This window comes from Maylandia zebra, linkage group LG13, assembly GCF_041146795.1.
Source record: "Maylandia zebra isolate NMK-2024a linkage group LG13, Mzebra_GT3a, whole genome shotgun sequence".
Lineage (NCBI taxonomy): Eukaryota > Metazoa > Chordata > Actinopteri > Cichliformes > Cichlidae > Maylandia > Maylandia zebra.
Window position 1 is genome coordinate 34,728,618 of NC_135179.1, and position 17,070 is coordinate 34,745,687.

At 43.5% G+C, this 17,070-nt stretch overlaps 1 protein-coding gene across 1 annotated transcript in view; it reads right to left on the minus strand.

Moving 5' to 3' along the window:
• The window catches only part of LOC101477074 (bifunctional heparan sulfate N-deacetylase/N-sulfotransferase 2), a 51,718-nt gene that overhangs the window by 25,643 nt on the left and 9,005 nt on the right, over positions 1-17,070 (minus strand). The window contains exons 2-3 of the mRNA XM_076891954.1: positions 13,345-13,406; positions 8,411-10,054 (exon numbers count right to left, since the gene is read on the minus strand). Of these exons, the coding sequence (XP_076748069.1) occupies positions 8,411-9,478 (1,068 nt within the window). The 5' untranslated portion in view covers positions 9,479-10,054; positions 13,345-13,406. The remainder of the gene's footprint in view (positions 1-8,410; positions 10,055-13,344; positions 13,407-17,070) is intronic.

Genomic DNA, 17,070 nt, shown 5'->3' on the forward strand with positions numbered 1-17,070 from the left:
GATGCAGATGGACTGCTGAGTCTTGTCCTGTGGAGGTGGCTCTACTATGTTGTGCCATGCGCTTGTGAAGTGGCCGTTTGGTCTCTCCAATGTAGAGGTCTGAGCATTCCTCGCTGCACTGTACAGCATACACCACATTGTTAAGTCTGTGTTTTGGCGTTTTGTCTTTCGGGTGAACCAGTTTCTGTCTGAGCGTGTTGCTGGGTCTGAAATACACTGGGATGTCATGCTTGGAGAAAACTCTCCTGAGTTTCTCTGATACACCGGCTACATAGGGGATGACAATGTTGTTGCGTCTGTCCTTCTTATCCTCCCTCGCTGGTGTCTGGTCTTCTTTTCTGTGCCTCTTTGCTGACTTTAAGAACGCCCATTTAGGATAGCCGCACGTTTTGAGTGCTTCCTTTACATGTGTGTGTTCCTTCTTTTTTCCTTCAGGCTTAGAGGGAACATGTTACATGGGACTCTCCACCATTTGACCTTAGAACTGAAGAAGCTTCTCGGATGAGAGGTGAAACGTCTTCAAGCAACTTAAAGAAGTCCAGACGCTTTTGTTTGCAAGCTCCTTTGACTACGATGACCTGGATGACTGAGAACCTTCACAGACCTAAAGAGGCAGTGAAAGGTGGAACCTGAAACATTTCAAACTCTACTGCATATCTCCTTGTTTCTGCAGGTCAAGCTTTAATGAGCTTTAGAAAAAGGGTTTAAAAGATCAAAATTATTCAAAAATCAATCACTCAAAGATGGTGGCAGCTTTAAATATATTATCCTTCATCATTTTTCCATTAAATAGTCAGCAATGAATCAAATGTTAGGATTCAAAAACACCACTGAAAGTTTGTCTGAAATGTGATATAGACTTGATTGTTTCAGTTTTTTAGTAACAATTTTAACATTTTAGTAGTACTGAAATAGATTTTTTTTGTGTTTTATTATCCGTAGGCAGTATCACAATATCAAAAAAGCCAATTTTGCAGGTGAATTTTTATATGAAGTCTACTAGGGATGCACCACATTTTCTAAAGTACTCGTACTCGTTAAAAGTCCCCCGATACCGAGGACCGATAGCACGGTCTGAGACCTGTCTATGTTTGAGTGGCATGTAAGGGGTTAATCCCACGCTGTGTTGCTGTACCCACGCTTATTTACCCATGCTTATTAGCACAGAGGAGCATAGCTGATGCTAAAGCAGTGGGGGCGGAAAATAGTTGGGTATTTTAAACATTCCGCCTTAGCCTACTCCCGCCTCGAGGACATTCAGGGACAGCTCAACCAGCCAATAAAGAGACTGCAGCAGGACGTACAGACGCGCTGGAACAGCACGTATTACATGCTCCAGTCCCTCATTGAGCAAAAGCGAGTGCTGGGCGTGTCCGAGCACGAACTCCCTTACTATCTCACCGCTCACCAATGGGCTCTTATGGAGACGACTGTTCTCGTCCCCTTTGAGGAACTAACTAAAAAAAGTGAGCAGCTACGATGCACTAGCCTCTGATGTCATCCCAGCTGTGACTGTGCTAGTGAGACTTCTAAACAGAGAAACAGATGAACAAATTTAAAATTAAATTTTGTTTTTTTTATAATTATTTATAAAAAAAACTATTATTATAAATTATTTATATATGGCACGGTGGTTAGCACTGTTGCCGCACAGCAAGAAGATCCTGAGTTAAATTCCACCATCAGGCCGAGGTCTTTCTGTGTGGAGTTTGCATGTTCTCCCTGTGTTTGCGTGGGTTCTCTCCGGGTACTCCGGCTTCCTCCCACCGTCCAAAGACATGCAACTTGTGGGGATAGGTTAATTGGATAATCCAAATTGCCACTAGGTGTGAATGTGAGTGTGAATGGTTGTCTGTCCCTATGTGTTAGCCCTGCGACAGACTGGCGACCTGTCCAGGATGTACCCTGCCTCTCGCCCTATGACAGCTGGGATAGGCTCCAGCGCCCCCCGCGACCCTGAAAAGGATAAATGGAAGCGAATGGATGGATGGATAATTATTTATTCTGTAATATGTTGCATACAACATGCTTTTCATTTTAAATAAATGTTCTTAATTCCAAACTAGTCCCTTGTTTGTTTGTTTTTTGTTAAATTATAGGACTAAAGCTGTTACCTGCAAATTTAAATCATGTTTTCATTAAGTACTCGGTATCAGCGAGTACTAAATGCAAGTACTCGTACTCATTTCCAAAAAAGTGGTATCGGTGCATCCCTAAAGTCTACTTTTTACCAAACTGTAAACAGAGTGCTATTAACAAGCAAATCATTTTTTGATCTTAGCTACATTAATTGAAAAGGGTTTAACAAAAGTATTGCAAAGATGTTTTTAATATAGATAATATAGATACAACCATTTTTAGACACAGACGCATATTCAGATGCTCAAAATTAATTGGAGAATTCACTAAAACAGTTTCATGGCCAGATGTTTCCTTATTATCTCATGGCAAATTAAGCAGATAAAAGAACTGGAAATTATTCCAACTGCTGAACTTATATTAGTTATATTTTAAATTGAATGCTCAGCATGAGGTCAAATAGAGTTTGATGCAAATTAAAGAGGCCATTAGGACAGCGTATTGTCCCAGATTTCAACAAGCGATTCAATTCTGATTCATAAAGTCCTGATTCAACTCAATCCCGCGCTGGAAGATCAAGATGGCCATCAAGATGGTGCCGCGGATGGTCGCCCTGGTGCTTCAGTGCTTTACTTTTGTTTTGTTTTTGTGCATTTCTTCCGTGTCTGGGCACTCCTCTGGATACTCGTACACCAGAGAAGAGCTCCTTAACTACAGGACTACAACGCCTGTGGATTTATTTCCAATATTTGTCGCATCTGCGGCAGATTTACTGCTGACTCTGACCAGGAAAGCGAGACGCCGAAAGAGAGGGAAGCGAGCCGGCGCACTCGTGCGTTTGAGGAGACGCGGACTGCGAACTGCTCTTCCTGGGATCTTCCTTTCTAATGTACGCTCACTCGGGAATAAGATTGACGAACTGGCCCTGATGAGAAGCATGAACAGAGACTTTGCCTCCTCCTGTGTCTTATGTTTTACGGAGTCGTGGCTCAGTGAGAACATCCCAGACTGCGCGCTCAAGCTGGAGGGCTTCCATCTGCTGCGCGCGGACCGGCAGGCCGCTCTCTCCGGTAAGTCCAAAGGTGGAGGTCTCTGCTTCTACATCAATAGTGGCTGGTGCACAGATGTGACAGTGATTGCTCAGCACTGCTCTTCCTCTCTGGAATATCTTTTTATCCACTGCAAACCGTTTTATTCTCCGCGGGAGTTTGCTTCATTCATCCTGGCCGCTGTTTACATCCCGCCAGACGCAGATGCGCAGGCAGCTCAGTGCGCACTCGCGGAGCAGATACTGCACATGGAGCGGACATTCCCGGACTCTCTCATCATTGCTCTTGGGGACTTTAACAAAGCCAATCTGAGCCATGAGCTTCCAAAATATAAGCAGTATATTAAATGCCCGACCAGAGAGGAGAGGACATTGGACCACTGCTACAGCACGATCAGCGGGGCCTATCGCGCGGTGCCCCGCGCTTCACTCGGACTTTCTGACCACGTCATGATCCACCTAATCCCCGCGTACAGACAGAGGCTGAAGCTCTCCAAACCTGTCGTGAGGACTAAAAAACTGTGGAGCAACGAGGCTGTGGAGGAGCTTCGCACGTGTTTGGAGACCACAGACTGGGACACAATGAAGGCTGCTTCTAACAGCTTGGACGAGTCTACGGACACTGTCACCTCCTATATCCACTTCTGTGAGGACAGCATTGTGCCATCACGCACCAGGGTGAGTTATAACAATGACAAACCCTGGTTTACTCCTAAACTCAAAAAGCTGTGGCTGGAAAAGAGAAAGGCGTTCAGAAGCGGAGACAGGGACTGCTACAGAGAGGCCAAGTACAGGTTCACTAAAGAAGTGGACATTGCTAAACATCAGCACTCTGAGAAGATGCAGCAGCAGATCTCAGAGAATGACTCGGCCTCTGTGTGGAAAGGTTTTAGGAATATCACAAACTACAAGCCTAAAACCCCCCACTCCACTGATGACTTGCTCTTAGCCAACACCCTTAACGACTTCTACTGCCGTTTTGACGAGCCATCAGGCAGCCTTCACACCTCCAACGGCCCCAACAATAGAGACACTTTGGACACTAATTCCCCCACCTCTCCCCCCTCCATAGAGCCATCACCACCTTCTAACCGTTCACCTACAACACCCCCCTCCTCACCCCACACAAAAGAGGATTTCACACCACCTCCTCCCACCACAACTCTTCATATTCATGAAGCAGATGTGAGGAAGCAGTTTAAGAACCTGAATGCTCGGAAAGCTCCCGGCCCAGACGGCGTGTCTCCTGCCACCCTCAGACACTGTGCAAACGAGCTGGCCCCAGTGTTTTCTGGCATTTTCAACTCCTCACTGCAGGCATGTCATGTGCCTGCCTGCTTCAAGTCCTCCACCATAATCCCTGTCCCCAAGAAACCTAGGATCACTGGACTAAATGACTACAGACCCGTGGCTCTGACATCTGTGGTCATGAAGTCTTTTGAGCGCCTAGTTCTCTCCCATCTCAGGACCCTCACGGCCCCCCTCCTGGACCCCCTGCAGTTTGCATATAGAGCCAACAGGTCTGTAGACGACGCCATCAACATGGCCCTACACTTCATCCTGCAGCATCTGGACTCCCCAGGAACCTACGCCAGGATCCTGTTTGTGGACTTCAGCTCTGCCTTCAACACCATCCTTCCAGACCATCTCCGAGACAAGCTTTCCCAGATGAATGTGCCTGATCCCATCTGCCGGTGGATCACTGACTTCCTGACGGACAGGAAGCAGCATGTGAGGCTGGGAAAGAATGTCTCGGACTCTCGGACCATCAGCACCAGCTCCCCTCAGGGCTGTGTTCTTTCTCCTCTGCTCTTCTCCCTGTACACCAACTGCTGCACCTCCACCCACCAGTCTGTCAAGCTAATCAAGTTTGCAGATGACACCACCGTTATTGGACTCATCTCGGACGGGGACGAGTCTGCCTACAGGAGAGAGGTTGAACGTCTGGTGTCCTGGTGCAGCCACAACAACCTGGTGCTGAATGCCCAGAAGACAGTGGAGATTATTGTGGACTTCAGGAAGCACACAGCTCCACTCCCCCCCATCATCCTGACTGACACCCCCATCACCTCTGTGGACTCATTCCGCTTCCTGGGTACCACCATCATCCAGGACCTGAAGTGGGAGCCCACCATCACCTCCGTCATCAAGAAAGCCCAGCAGAGGATGTACTTCCTGAGGCAGCTGAAGAAATTCAACCTGCCAACACGGACGATGATGCAGTTCTACACTGCAATCATCGAGTCCATCCTCACCTCCTCCATCACCGTGTGGTACGCTGGAGCCACTATCAGGGACAAACAGAGACTGCAGCGTGTTGTGCGCTCTGCTGAGAAGGTGATTGGCTGCAGACTCCCATCTTTGCAGGACCTGTACACCTCCAGGACATTGCGGCGTGCAGCTCGGATCTCAGCTGACCCTTCTCACCCTGGACACAGTCTGTTTGACCTGCTCCCCTCAGGCAGGAGGCTCCGGTCCATTCGCACCAGAACCTCTCGCCATAAGAACAGTTTCTTCCCCTCTGCTGTTGGACACATGAACAATAACCATATGACTGTACCCACCACTAACACATGACCCTACGCTGTGTTCACTGCATCATTCCATGATTGGCACTGATCACCACCTGCACTCATGTATATATCTTTCAACGTAGCACTCTTAATTCTTATTCTCATGTATATATCTCATGTATATCTCATGCACATATCTTTCCACGTAGCACTTTTAATTCTTATCCCTACTTTTATTTTTTTCCATGTCTATTTAAGTGCTATTTATGACACTATGTTTGCACTGAAGCACCGCAGCAATTTCCTAATGTTGTAAACCTGCTCAACATTTGGCAATAAACCCCATTCTGATTCTGATTCTGGAAGCAAAACAGCCAAAATAAGAGAAAATTTATATCAATTTTTTTTCAAACATGAAACGTTGTTTTACACTTCTTTTACTGCTGGTTCAATGAATTCTGGTTGGAGAGTGACAAAACCTGCAGTTTCAGAATCTGTGAGATGTCCACTTTAGCACCCGACGGTGTGAACAATCGCACTTTGTGTTTACATTTTTGCGGAGTCCATTCACCTGCTCTTTAAGGCAGCTGTTGGAGTACTTTTGTGTACTCTTACCTGAGATTTTGGCATTTCTGGAAAACAACCATTTATATTTAAAAAATGATTTTCACGTTTTAAGAATCTATATCAGATTATTCAAATTAAATTAAATTTGAATTGGGAAATTGATTTTTCTAAATCCTAGAGGCCATCACTGGAATAAACAAACAAACCTACCCTATAAGGTAAAGTCTCCACAGCCGACTCTGTGCAGTGACAACAAGGGCGTAGATTTGGCTTTGGCATTGGTGGAGACGGATGATTCAACCACCGAACCCTGCCCTGTTTCTTATTTTTTCCTTTTTCTCTTTACTTCTTGATAAAAAAAAGGAGAAATATACTTGCCTACATATGCTATTCTACATGCTTTTAAACCATTTAAAATTATAATTCATAGTTTTATATGTGAATTATATAACGTTAAATTACTATTAAACAAATGACTGATATATACAAAAAAACTTGAATTTTACAGTGTTTACTTATTGGATAAAATAAGTTAAATGTCACTGTTATTATTGTCCAAATTCAGAGGCTGCGTCCACCTGAGGACCCGGCCTTTTCGGTCTAAGTGGGCCGGGTCCTCCGAAAGCCGGGGAGACCGGAAATGAGCGACTGTGAAATTGGATATTCTAGCCGTCAGAATTACGTCACCTCTGCCGTCTGCTCCTTGCTGTCTAAAATATAACCGGACACTGGCGTAGATTCTCGACCGTCTCACACTTCTGTTTAATTAGTTTTCTGATTGACATTTATTTAGCTGTGTGAAAACCCCGGAGGAACCCTCCCAAGGGATTAATAAAATTTTATTTAATCTAATCTAATAACTTTAATCTCAGCTAAACCGATTTACTCACGAACAAATAAAACACAGAAAAAGGCCAAACAATAACATGTTTAAGTTATTTGAAGTTTACGCAGCTACATTCTCGCCTGAAAATATGTTAAAAGTTTATTTTGCAACCCAGAAAGATTAATAAGAGTAATATTAAAACTAAGTAGCTGCAGTAGTAGTAGCCATTGTTGGAAACTGGAATTGGCTGGGCCAATCTGGGATATGGTTTTTCAATTTTGTTGCCCAGGTGGAAAATCGGGAGAAATTGGGGAGAATGGTGGCTCCGGGAGATTTTCGGGATTCTCCCGGAAAAATCGGAAGTGTTGGCATGTATGGCCTAGCATAGCCTGTAACGTTATTATGAGGGACACATTTTATGAGTGAGCTTGACTTTAAGTGACTTACAGGTTTCTTTGAAAAATATTTTTTTTAGATTCAGGTCTTTCCTTTTTGCTGCCATCCTCCTCTCCTCCTTGCAGGTCCTCGCAGCGCAGGCTTGCTGCTGCTAAAACTAAACAGAGCTCCCTGAAGGGCACAGTCAATCACATTGGCCATATTTGTCACATGAGGTAGGACTCCAGTTGAGGACGTAATTTAACTCTTTCTGCACAGCTGGGTGAGTGAGACATTGACAGATGTTTTTTTGTTTGTTTGTTTTTTTCTTTCTATCGGGTTTGTTTTTCTTCACTCGAAGAGATCAAATTATTGGTGGGGAGAGTTCAATAATCGCTGTATATTGGTGGGGACATGTCCCTTCCGTCCATGCCAAATCTACGCCCTTGAGTAACAAAAAACAAAAAAACAAACAAATAGAAATTTTGGGCACTGGGGCCCAGAGGGACTCATGGATGTGGAATTCTTTTCATGGTAAGAAGAACTGATTCAAAATTAATCTAGGGAAGTTATGCCTACCTCAAGAGTGTTCCTATCATTGTCTGAGCAGGGTACCGATCAGTACCCAATAGCGCGGCTTTTCATTTTCTGCTTTCTGTTTTAACTTCAGTGAGACTTGGTGATGTCTAAGGAAACTGCAAAGAATTTTCATCTGAGCATTAAAAATAATCCATATACATAAAATTACTTAGAAACCTCTGAAATGGGATACTGTGCATAAAAATGGATATAATTCCTAAACAGTTAATGTAATGTATTTGTTAAACCCCTTGAATTGAAGGTGATATTCTACACTTTAATCACATCTTGATTGTTTGACTTAAAATCAACTTTGGTGGTGTACCAAGGCAAAATTGCAAAAACTTTGGTACTGTAAATAAAAACAAACACAAAACAAAACAGAGGAACCAACTGTATGTACGGCTGACAAGGCTCACCCACCTCCACATCAGACACCTTCATACGGGTTCCCTCCTTGCCAACAAATATGTCGTCCACGTCTACGAGGATGTGACGGTCCAAGGACAAACACAGTCTCTTTCCTGTCAAGTAGGCAATAGCATCCACAAACACTAGCTTGTGAAGCCAGTAGTTGAGATTATTTCCAAAAAGAACTCTTTGAATGCCATCGTGGAGCCCCAAGTCTTGGATTACTGTGGCATGAAGGGCCCGCAAAGGGCTGGGTCCAAAATGCGCCAGTGTATCTGAGGTCTTGGTTCTAGCTAGAAGCACTGGTTCATAGGTAGAATGGTTAGACTGGAAAATGGTCCAGTCATCGCCTGGTAAGGAGCCCTGCTCCATCTGATTAGGCTTGGTGATGTAGAGTAGAGGAGCAGCGGGGTTGATGCGGTAGTCCCTGAGTCCCAAGTGCGAGTGTAGATAGAGAGGAAAGCCTTTGAGCTGTGCACTGAAAGGAGAGTTTTCATTCGCTTTGAAAAAGCCAATGACACCTACTCCATACTCAGCACAATACTTGTCCAGCAAGTCACGGTTCCACGAATCAAGATTGACATATTTCAAGACATTTTCATAGATGATCAAAGTATAGCGTCCACGGTTACGTTCTGTCAATGTGGGCATGTCACCTTTACCAGGAGCAATCTCTGTCCGGTAGTGAAAGCGACTTGACTCCAATATGGCTACAATCTCCTGGCCCAGTTGGGAATAGATGCTCTCTACAAATACCAGAACCACAGGCTCCGTCTTTAAATTATCCTTAACATGGTGTAGTTGTCCCTGGCGCGGAGGAAGAAAAAGTGGTGCCCTCTGGCCACCTGGCCCTCCTTCTGCATCGCCCGTACTTACTCCTAGTGAAATCCCACCACCTCCGCCACAATCACTAAAAGGTAAAGGAGGGGCCTCCTTGATTTTTGGGCTGTTGGAGACATAGTAAGCTAAAAAGGCCATGGACAGCAAGCAGAAGATGATGAGCGCCAGGATGAGGCGATGGAGCTCTAGCTGGCGGACACCTCGCATTAGCTTCCAAACACCCAACCCTGAACCCACCATGGTGTTTGGAGGGTAAAGGCAGGACTGGACAGCAAGAGGCAGTAATGATTAAGGAAGGACAGCAGATAAGGGAAGTAGGAGCAAGAGGAGAGGGGAGTGGAAGAGGAAGATCGAGCAGTAGATACTGGCACCGGGATGTGCTGAAGAATAGCCATTTACACTACGTCACCATGGCCAACATCATCCATTACCTCTTCTGTCCTTATGGCTCAGCAGTGTCAAAAAACAAACAAACAAAAAACTCTGCAACTTCCTTTCTCCAATTTGAAAGGTACCAATACAGGGTCTGAAGAGTAAGAAATGTAAGATGGGTCAATAAAAATGAACACCAACACCAGTGGTCTCTGGCTGAGAACTGGTCGGGGTCTTCAATACCACACCAAAAGTTCAATCTCAAGTTCCTGCCGGTTGGTCAGCAGTTCTTAAAAAGTTTAAGCAGATATTGCACAATGCGAGTGTCTCTTCTTTTGCAGATGCCTGACAAGTCCGTCAGCCATGGAAGCATCAATGCTTGTAGAATGTATTTTGGGGCCGACCCTCCTTGGGACACATTGTCTGTACATTGCCGAAAGACACCTGGAAAATGGGGAGAGACAAGTGGGAGGGTGAGAAAAAGGCAGTGAAAATTACAACAAAGGGTAAGGGGGAAAAATGATTCACTAGACATCAGCTGTTAGTTCTTAGAGCCATTCTCAAAAATTCCATGTTTTCTGTAGCCACAATTACGATATTAAACAGAAGAAAGTACTACTCTACACACACCATGGACAAAGCAAAATCAACTACACATTTTATAGCTTGTGTTCCTCCCCCTCCATTCCCCTAGAATTTACAAAGTACAAAGAAAGTAAATTGTCAATACTCAGCAATGTGCCAATTCTGCATCACTTTAACATCTGTTTCATTGCTACACTAGAAAAAAATCACTTGGTTTAGACGAGAGTTTTAGTGATAGTGAGAGTTTAAGTATAGGAACTCTGGTAGTTACTAGGGGTGGGCGATATAAACGATATACGATAGAAACGATATAAATTTGGCCAACGATAGAGATTTTGACTATAGAGATTGAAAATGTGACGTCACTCAGGGGTAAAACCGCAAAGAATTCTGGGAACTCGTGGCAAGAGGTACTAGCGCACGCAGGCTTTCAATTGAAATCAGTTATACAGCGATAAAAAGAAGCCCAAAAAATGGCAAGAAGCTGTTGTATTATTAACTGCAATAGCCGGTCGCATGACAGCCACGGAAAGCCGACGGGTAAAGAGATCGGTTGTTATCGGATTACGTCGTTGAAGAGAAATTGTTCGAGCCATGTTTCCGAAGTAACAAAGAGGCGACGGATGGTCTGGATTGCAGCCATTCAAAGACCAAATATAACGTCCCAGAACACTCCAGCTCACAGGTTAGTCTGCTCCAAGCATTTCCACAAAGGTCAGTCTGCTGTTGTAGTTAATCCGTCATTTTTCTTAACATAATTGGTGATATAGGTTACAAGCAAGTCTGGCGCTGAACAGAAATTGTGGCGCTATGCTCCTTTGTTTATTGTGCATAAATAGTGAATTGTCCTGACACAATATTGTGTTTCGCTTCTGTTATTATGGTACATTGACAAAAACATGTACTTTTATTCACAGGATAAAACAGGTTTTTTGTATCACTAATTGTCCAGTACGATTACAGCATACAGTATTATTGTCACTGCTACATCTCTGTGATGCGTACCAGAAATTATTTCTACTACTAATTAATTACCGTTGAGCTCAAAGGTTATATTAATAAACGGTTAACAAATGTGTATTTATGACGACGATTTGTGAGGCTGGTAAACTTATGATATGTACGATGGTCTTTACTTTCTACACGGTGCATTTCAAGGTCCTGCACCCATCCGTCGGTAAACTGTACCTGGGCTTGTTGCAGTGACCTGAAGTTACTAAACTTCATGAGTGTATGCACTCACTCCAAGAACCGTATAATTATAAATATGAGCGTGGTGAAGTTGGGCAGCACGCTAACGTATTTTGTCCCTCTGTGTGCTCGTAAGGATCTAACACTTTCACTGGTTTGATTTTTTTCCTCGTATCTTTTCTTTGACTTTTCATTAAGTCTGTCTTTGTACGGACCGGCATTGTTCTCCTTCGTTTTGTACATACCTTTTTGGGGGGCAAAGAAAAAGCAAGAATTTATTGGAACCGAAGAATGAACGTTTTGCGGTGCTGCAAATGCTTGCATTTGATGCAGGTACTTGGATTGTTTTGCCACGAGTTACCGGCATGCAATGCGCGAAAGTCACGTGGTCTGTCAATCTCTATACCGCTCTAGCGCGATAGCGCATGTTGATGATGTCATCAAGCTGCGCCTGTTTTGGTCGAAAGCATCGCAGCGGCTACAACCATTATCATCTGCAAATTATGCCGGGCGACAGTCACAGCAAAGAGATGAAGCACTCTTGAAATATGGGGAAAGCCAAAAACTGCGCTTCCTCCACTTCCGTAACATTGATTCATTAATGTTGAATTCTCTCGCAGCTGTTCTGTTCCCATGTTGTTGCAGGATATTAATGACTAACCTCGTATTGTGGATGAATAATCTCAGTTGTTCTCCTGACTGAAGTTTGGCCCGTGTATAGCATCCTGCCATGCGATTGCATTTGTCCCTGACCACCAGAATCCCTCACGTTAACTTTTATCGAGTGGAAAAAAAGTTGGCGTTCATCCTCCAGCTTCACTGTGCTAATGTTATGCTAACATAGCTGTGTCGCTAGCAATCACGTAGCACAACATTATATACCAGGTAGTCCAACTTCAGTAACCCTAACTTTTAGGTTTATGTAAGTATGTCTGTGAAGGTTCTCGGTCATAGTAATCTAAGGAAATTGGAAAGAAAAGCTTTTTTAAAAATGTTTTTTAATTAATTAATTAATTTTTTAGGTCTGACACTTTTTTTTTGTCTTCCCTTTGCCAGGGTCGCAGCGTTTTCTTGGGAGAAATGTTTCGTCACTCATCCAAGGAACTAGGTACTTCAGTCACCGTTTATAAGGTTGGGGAAACCTGCAGACAGCTGAGTCTGATGAGTGACAAAACATTTCTCCACTGAAAATGCTACTCTAGATCAACACAATCCCCTTTTTGGTCATGCTGAGATATGCCAATTTTGAGGCAACATCTAAATAAATAATTTAGACTACAGAAATGAGAACAAATGAAGCATTTCTGAAAATAAAGTGTCTTAAGAGAGAAACAGTTTATTCCTAAGATGTTTGTTATGTGAAGGCAATAGGGCATACTTTTACTCAAGACTTTTGCACAATACTGTCTCAATGAAAATTTGAGAAAACACTGATTACACAGATAAAATGTATCAGGATAAGATCTGTAGATGACTATAGTTCTGATCGAAAGTTTAAGATCACTTCAAAATGCTTGTTGATGGAGCTGCAGAAGCTGGTGACACCTAGCATAATCAGCCGGATGATTGACACTTACATGCTCATGCAAGTTAGCCGTGTTTGAATACTTTGCTTACACACCGCTTTGGTCATGTTTGGAAACTTGATTTCTGTTTAGGGGGTGTTTTTTTTTGGAGGTGTGATCCTAAACTTTTGATCAGGTGTAAAAACAGCCTGTTTCAGTTTAAGCATTGTTTTCAATAAATTGCATGATTGAAAAATATTTCATCTCACTCCCATTTCTTCTTGTTGCATGTTAAAACTCTACTTTAACCCTGTTAAGATCCAAACATGCAAAATAAGATTTTTTGCCATTTTTCAAGTGGTCTTAAACTTTTGATCGGCACTGTAGTATAACTCTGATGCCTCTAGAACATGAAGATGGACTAAAGTTGAATAAGGAATAAAATGTACTGACATTACTTGAACAGCTTTCCATCCACAGTTGCAAGTCCTTCAGCTCAACATTGGTGCCACCATCTGAAAAAGGAAAGATGAGATAGGAGTGATTAAGATAGTGAGCATAGGAGTACAGAAAAAAAAATACAGAAAATTCAAGTTATTAGAATAGAATAGAATAGAATTCAACTTTATTGTCATTGCACATGCACAGGTACAGGGCAACGAAATGCAGTTTGCATCCATCCAGAAGTGCTTTAGTGATATAGATATATTACAATATATATATTAGCAATAATATAGATATGTGAGTATATTACAGAAATGGGTCTATTACGGTATGTTATAATGTACACGGTATGAAGTATGTTGTGAATATTCTATAACTATAAGTATGTACAGGCTGTAGTGAGTACAAGCTATGTACAGGCTATGAACAGGATATAAATATGAAAAACTATACAGAATATGAAATAAATAACTTTACAGAATCTGAGATATACAGCTATACAGAAATGGGAACTGTGCAAGTTGTAAACAGTTGTAGGGTTAAAGATTATCGAATGTACAGAATGATTATTTACACAGAGCTATACAGTAGTGCAGTTAAGATAAGTGAGGGTGTGGATAGTTTCTACAGAGGCTATATAAAGTGCTAGTGGTTGTGAGTGGCGGTTCAGTCCATGTTATTATTGTGTGTTTGAGGGTACAGTTGTCCATTGTGGGTGTGTGTGTGTTCAGTCCATGTGTTAACGTGGGTCAGATGTCAGGAGGCAGAGTTCAGGAGTCTGACAGCTGTGGGGAAGAAGCTGTTCCGGTACCTGGTGGTCTTAGTCCGGAGGCTCCTGTAGCGCCTCCCAGAGGGCAGGAGGGTGAAGAGTCCATGTGATGGGTGACTGGGGTCTTTGATGATTTTCCCAGCCCTTTTCAGACACCGCTTCCTGTAGATGTCTTTCATGGCAGGAAGTGGTGCTCTGGCGATGCGCTGGGCAGTTTTCACGACCCTCTGCAACGCCTTCCGGTCCGAGGCAGAGCAGTTCCCGTACCAGACTGTTATACAGTTGGTCAGGATGCTCTCGATGGTGCAACGTAGAGCTGGGCGATATGAGATTTTTTCATATCACGATATGTTTTTTTTTTCATTTCAGGCGATAACGATATCTATCACGATATAAGCCAAATAACTATATTTGTAAGATTTAATTGTGCCGTTGCTCACAAGTAAAATGTGAAATAATCAGCACCTTGTTTTTATTTAAATATTTATTTCCCATAATAAGTTCATCCATTAAGCGGACGCGAATGGATGGATGAAGTTCAACAGGGTAGATGTACTTAAGGAACATGAGACTTTTCCAGATAAATAAAGGCAAATATTGCAAACTACACAAAAGGCAGCCGCTAAAGCGTTTAAGTTTCAAAATAGAACAAACGAAACAGACTACTAAATTGTCAATTCCACTTAGAAACAAAATATTAATTCTAAAGATAAATCTTTGTTTGTTTTACAGAAGAACAGACAAAACTGACTAACTTTTGTCAATATCAAATAAACTGAGAACTAAAAGGAAATTCTCAATCTCTCCTTGTTGTATAGCTTAGCTTTTCAAACAGTTTTAACAGTTACTTTAGTCTGACGAATTAGCGCTTCCAGTCAGAGACTGAGGCTACGTCCACACGTACGCGGGTATTTTTGAAAACGGAGATTTTCCGTTTTCGTTTTAAAAAAATAATCCCGTCCACACATAAAGGCTGAAATGAAGGAAAACGCTGCTATGAACATGCCAAAGCAGCAGGTGGCGCTAGATTCCTAACCATGCAGAAATGTTGGCCAATCAGAAGTCTAGAAGCCTCGGTGGGAAAAAGTAAACAAAGCTGGGGCATAGAAGCAGAACCGAGTCGTATGTGTGGAGGGACAGTAACTGTGTGTATATGTAAGCATTTAAACACTGCAGAGAGTAGAATTAACAGTAACAGTATTGTAGAAATTCATTTCACCGAAACAATAACGTGGCGCACAGTGTGACGCATGCACCAGTTTATTGTATTTCCAGACTTGCTTTCGGCACAATTTACAGTGCACGCTACTCTGTTTTTTGTCAGACTTGAAATAGCCGAAATACCTTCACACTACGGAACTTCTATGGCTCTTCCGTTTGACAATCTCTCCGGCATTGGAACCATCATCTGTTTTCTCTTCGGTCACGCTCGGTTGATTTTTCTAGTCGGCACACTCATTTCCTCCATTACCCGCTGGCTGCTTCCCAAACAAACACACGTGCAGCTTGGCACTTGTGCTGTACGTAACAAGTCACGCGATGTGACGCTGTGGCTGTGATTGGTTCGGCTCTGCGCTACTTAATTTGGATTGGCTGGTCTTTTTTTTTTTTTTTTAAGAGGAGAAGAGCGGCGAGGTCTATCGCGATAGTTTCTCTATCGAGTAAAAGTTATATCGCGATACATATCATTATCGTTCTATCGCCCAGCTCTAGTGCAACGATAGAAGTTCACCAGGATGTCTGAGGACAGGTGGTTCTTCCTCAGAGTCCTCAAGAAGAAGAGGCGCTGGTGAGCCTTCTTGACCAGCTTGGAGCAGTTGGTCGTCCAGGTGAGATACTCGGAGATGTGGACTCCCAGGAACTTGAAGCTGCTCACACGCTCCACAGCCGTCCCCTTAATGTGGATGGGTGGATGTGGGTCAGCATTCCTCCTGTAGTCCACGATGAGCTCCTTGGTCTTCTCGGTGTTAAGCAGCAGGTTGGTTCTGTCGCACCACTCAGCCAGACGATCCACCTCATCGTTGTCACTGATGAGGCCAATCACCGTGGTGTCATCTGCAAACTTAATGATGGTGTTGGAACCATCAGCAGGTCTGCAGTCGTGGGTGAAGAGGGAGTAGAGGAAAGGGCTCATCACACAGCCTTGTGGTACACCGGTGTTCATCGTGATGGTAGATGAGCAGCGGTTATCCAGCCGGACATGTTGGGGGCGGTTGGTCAGGAAGTCCAGTAACCATTTGCACATGAGGGAACTGATGCCCAGGTCTGTCAGTTTCCTGATGAGTTGTGAGGGGTGGATTGTATTGAATGTTGAACTGAAGTCTATAAACAGCATTCTGGTGTAGGTGTTGTTGTTGTCCAGGTGTGAGAGGACAGAGTGCAGTGCGATGGAGACTGCATCCTCTGTGCTCCTGTTCTGGCGGTATGCGAATTGGTGGGGGTCCAGGGTGGGGGGGAGACAGGATTTGAAGTGTGCTAGGACCAGCTGCTCTAAGCACTTAGTGATGATGGGGGTGAGTGCTACTGGGTGGTAGTCATTGAGGCAAGATGGGTTGGAGTTTTTGGGTATCGGGACGATGGAGGTGGATTTGAAGCAGGCCAGTAGGCGAAACCCTAATAATTTTGATCGTGACCTTTCTTCTGGTATCAAAAGTAGTCTCCTTGTACAGGTGGCTGCCATCATACCTGTTGCTTGTGTAGCTTTTCTTATTACACTTTTATTCTCCAGTCAACTCTCCTTGAAATGCTACAATACAACACTCTGAACAGTCAGCCTTTTAAAGCAGTTGAGTTCAGGCTGTTGCTTGCATCGGAAGTCAAAAACCTCCAAGCTGTAATCTTTCAGGCAGAGGAGTGACTTTCCATTGTGAGATTAAACATGTGTGAATCATGCCATCAGATGATATTTAAATTTGACCAATCACTACCCTACCCTGTCCATTCTGAGAATAAGAAAAAGTTAGGGG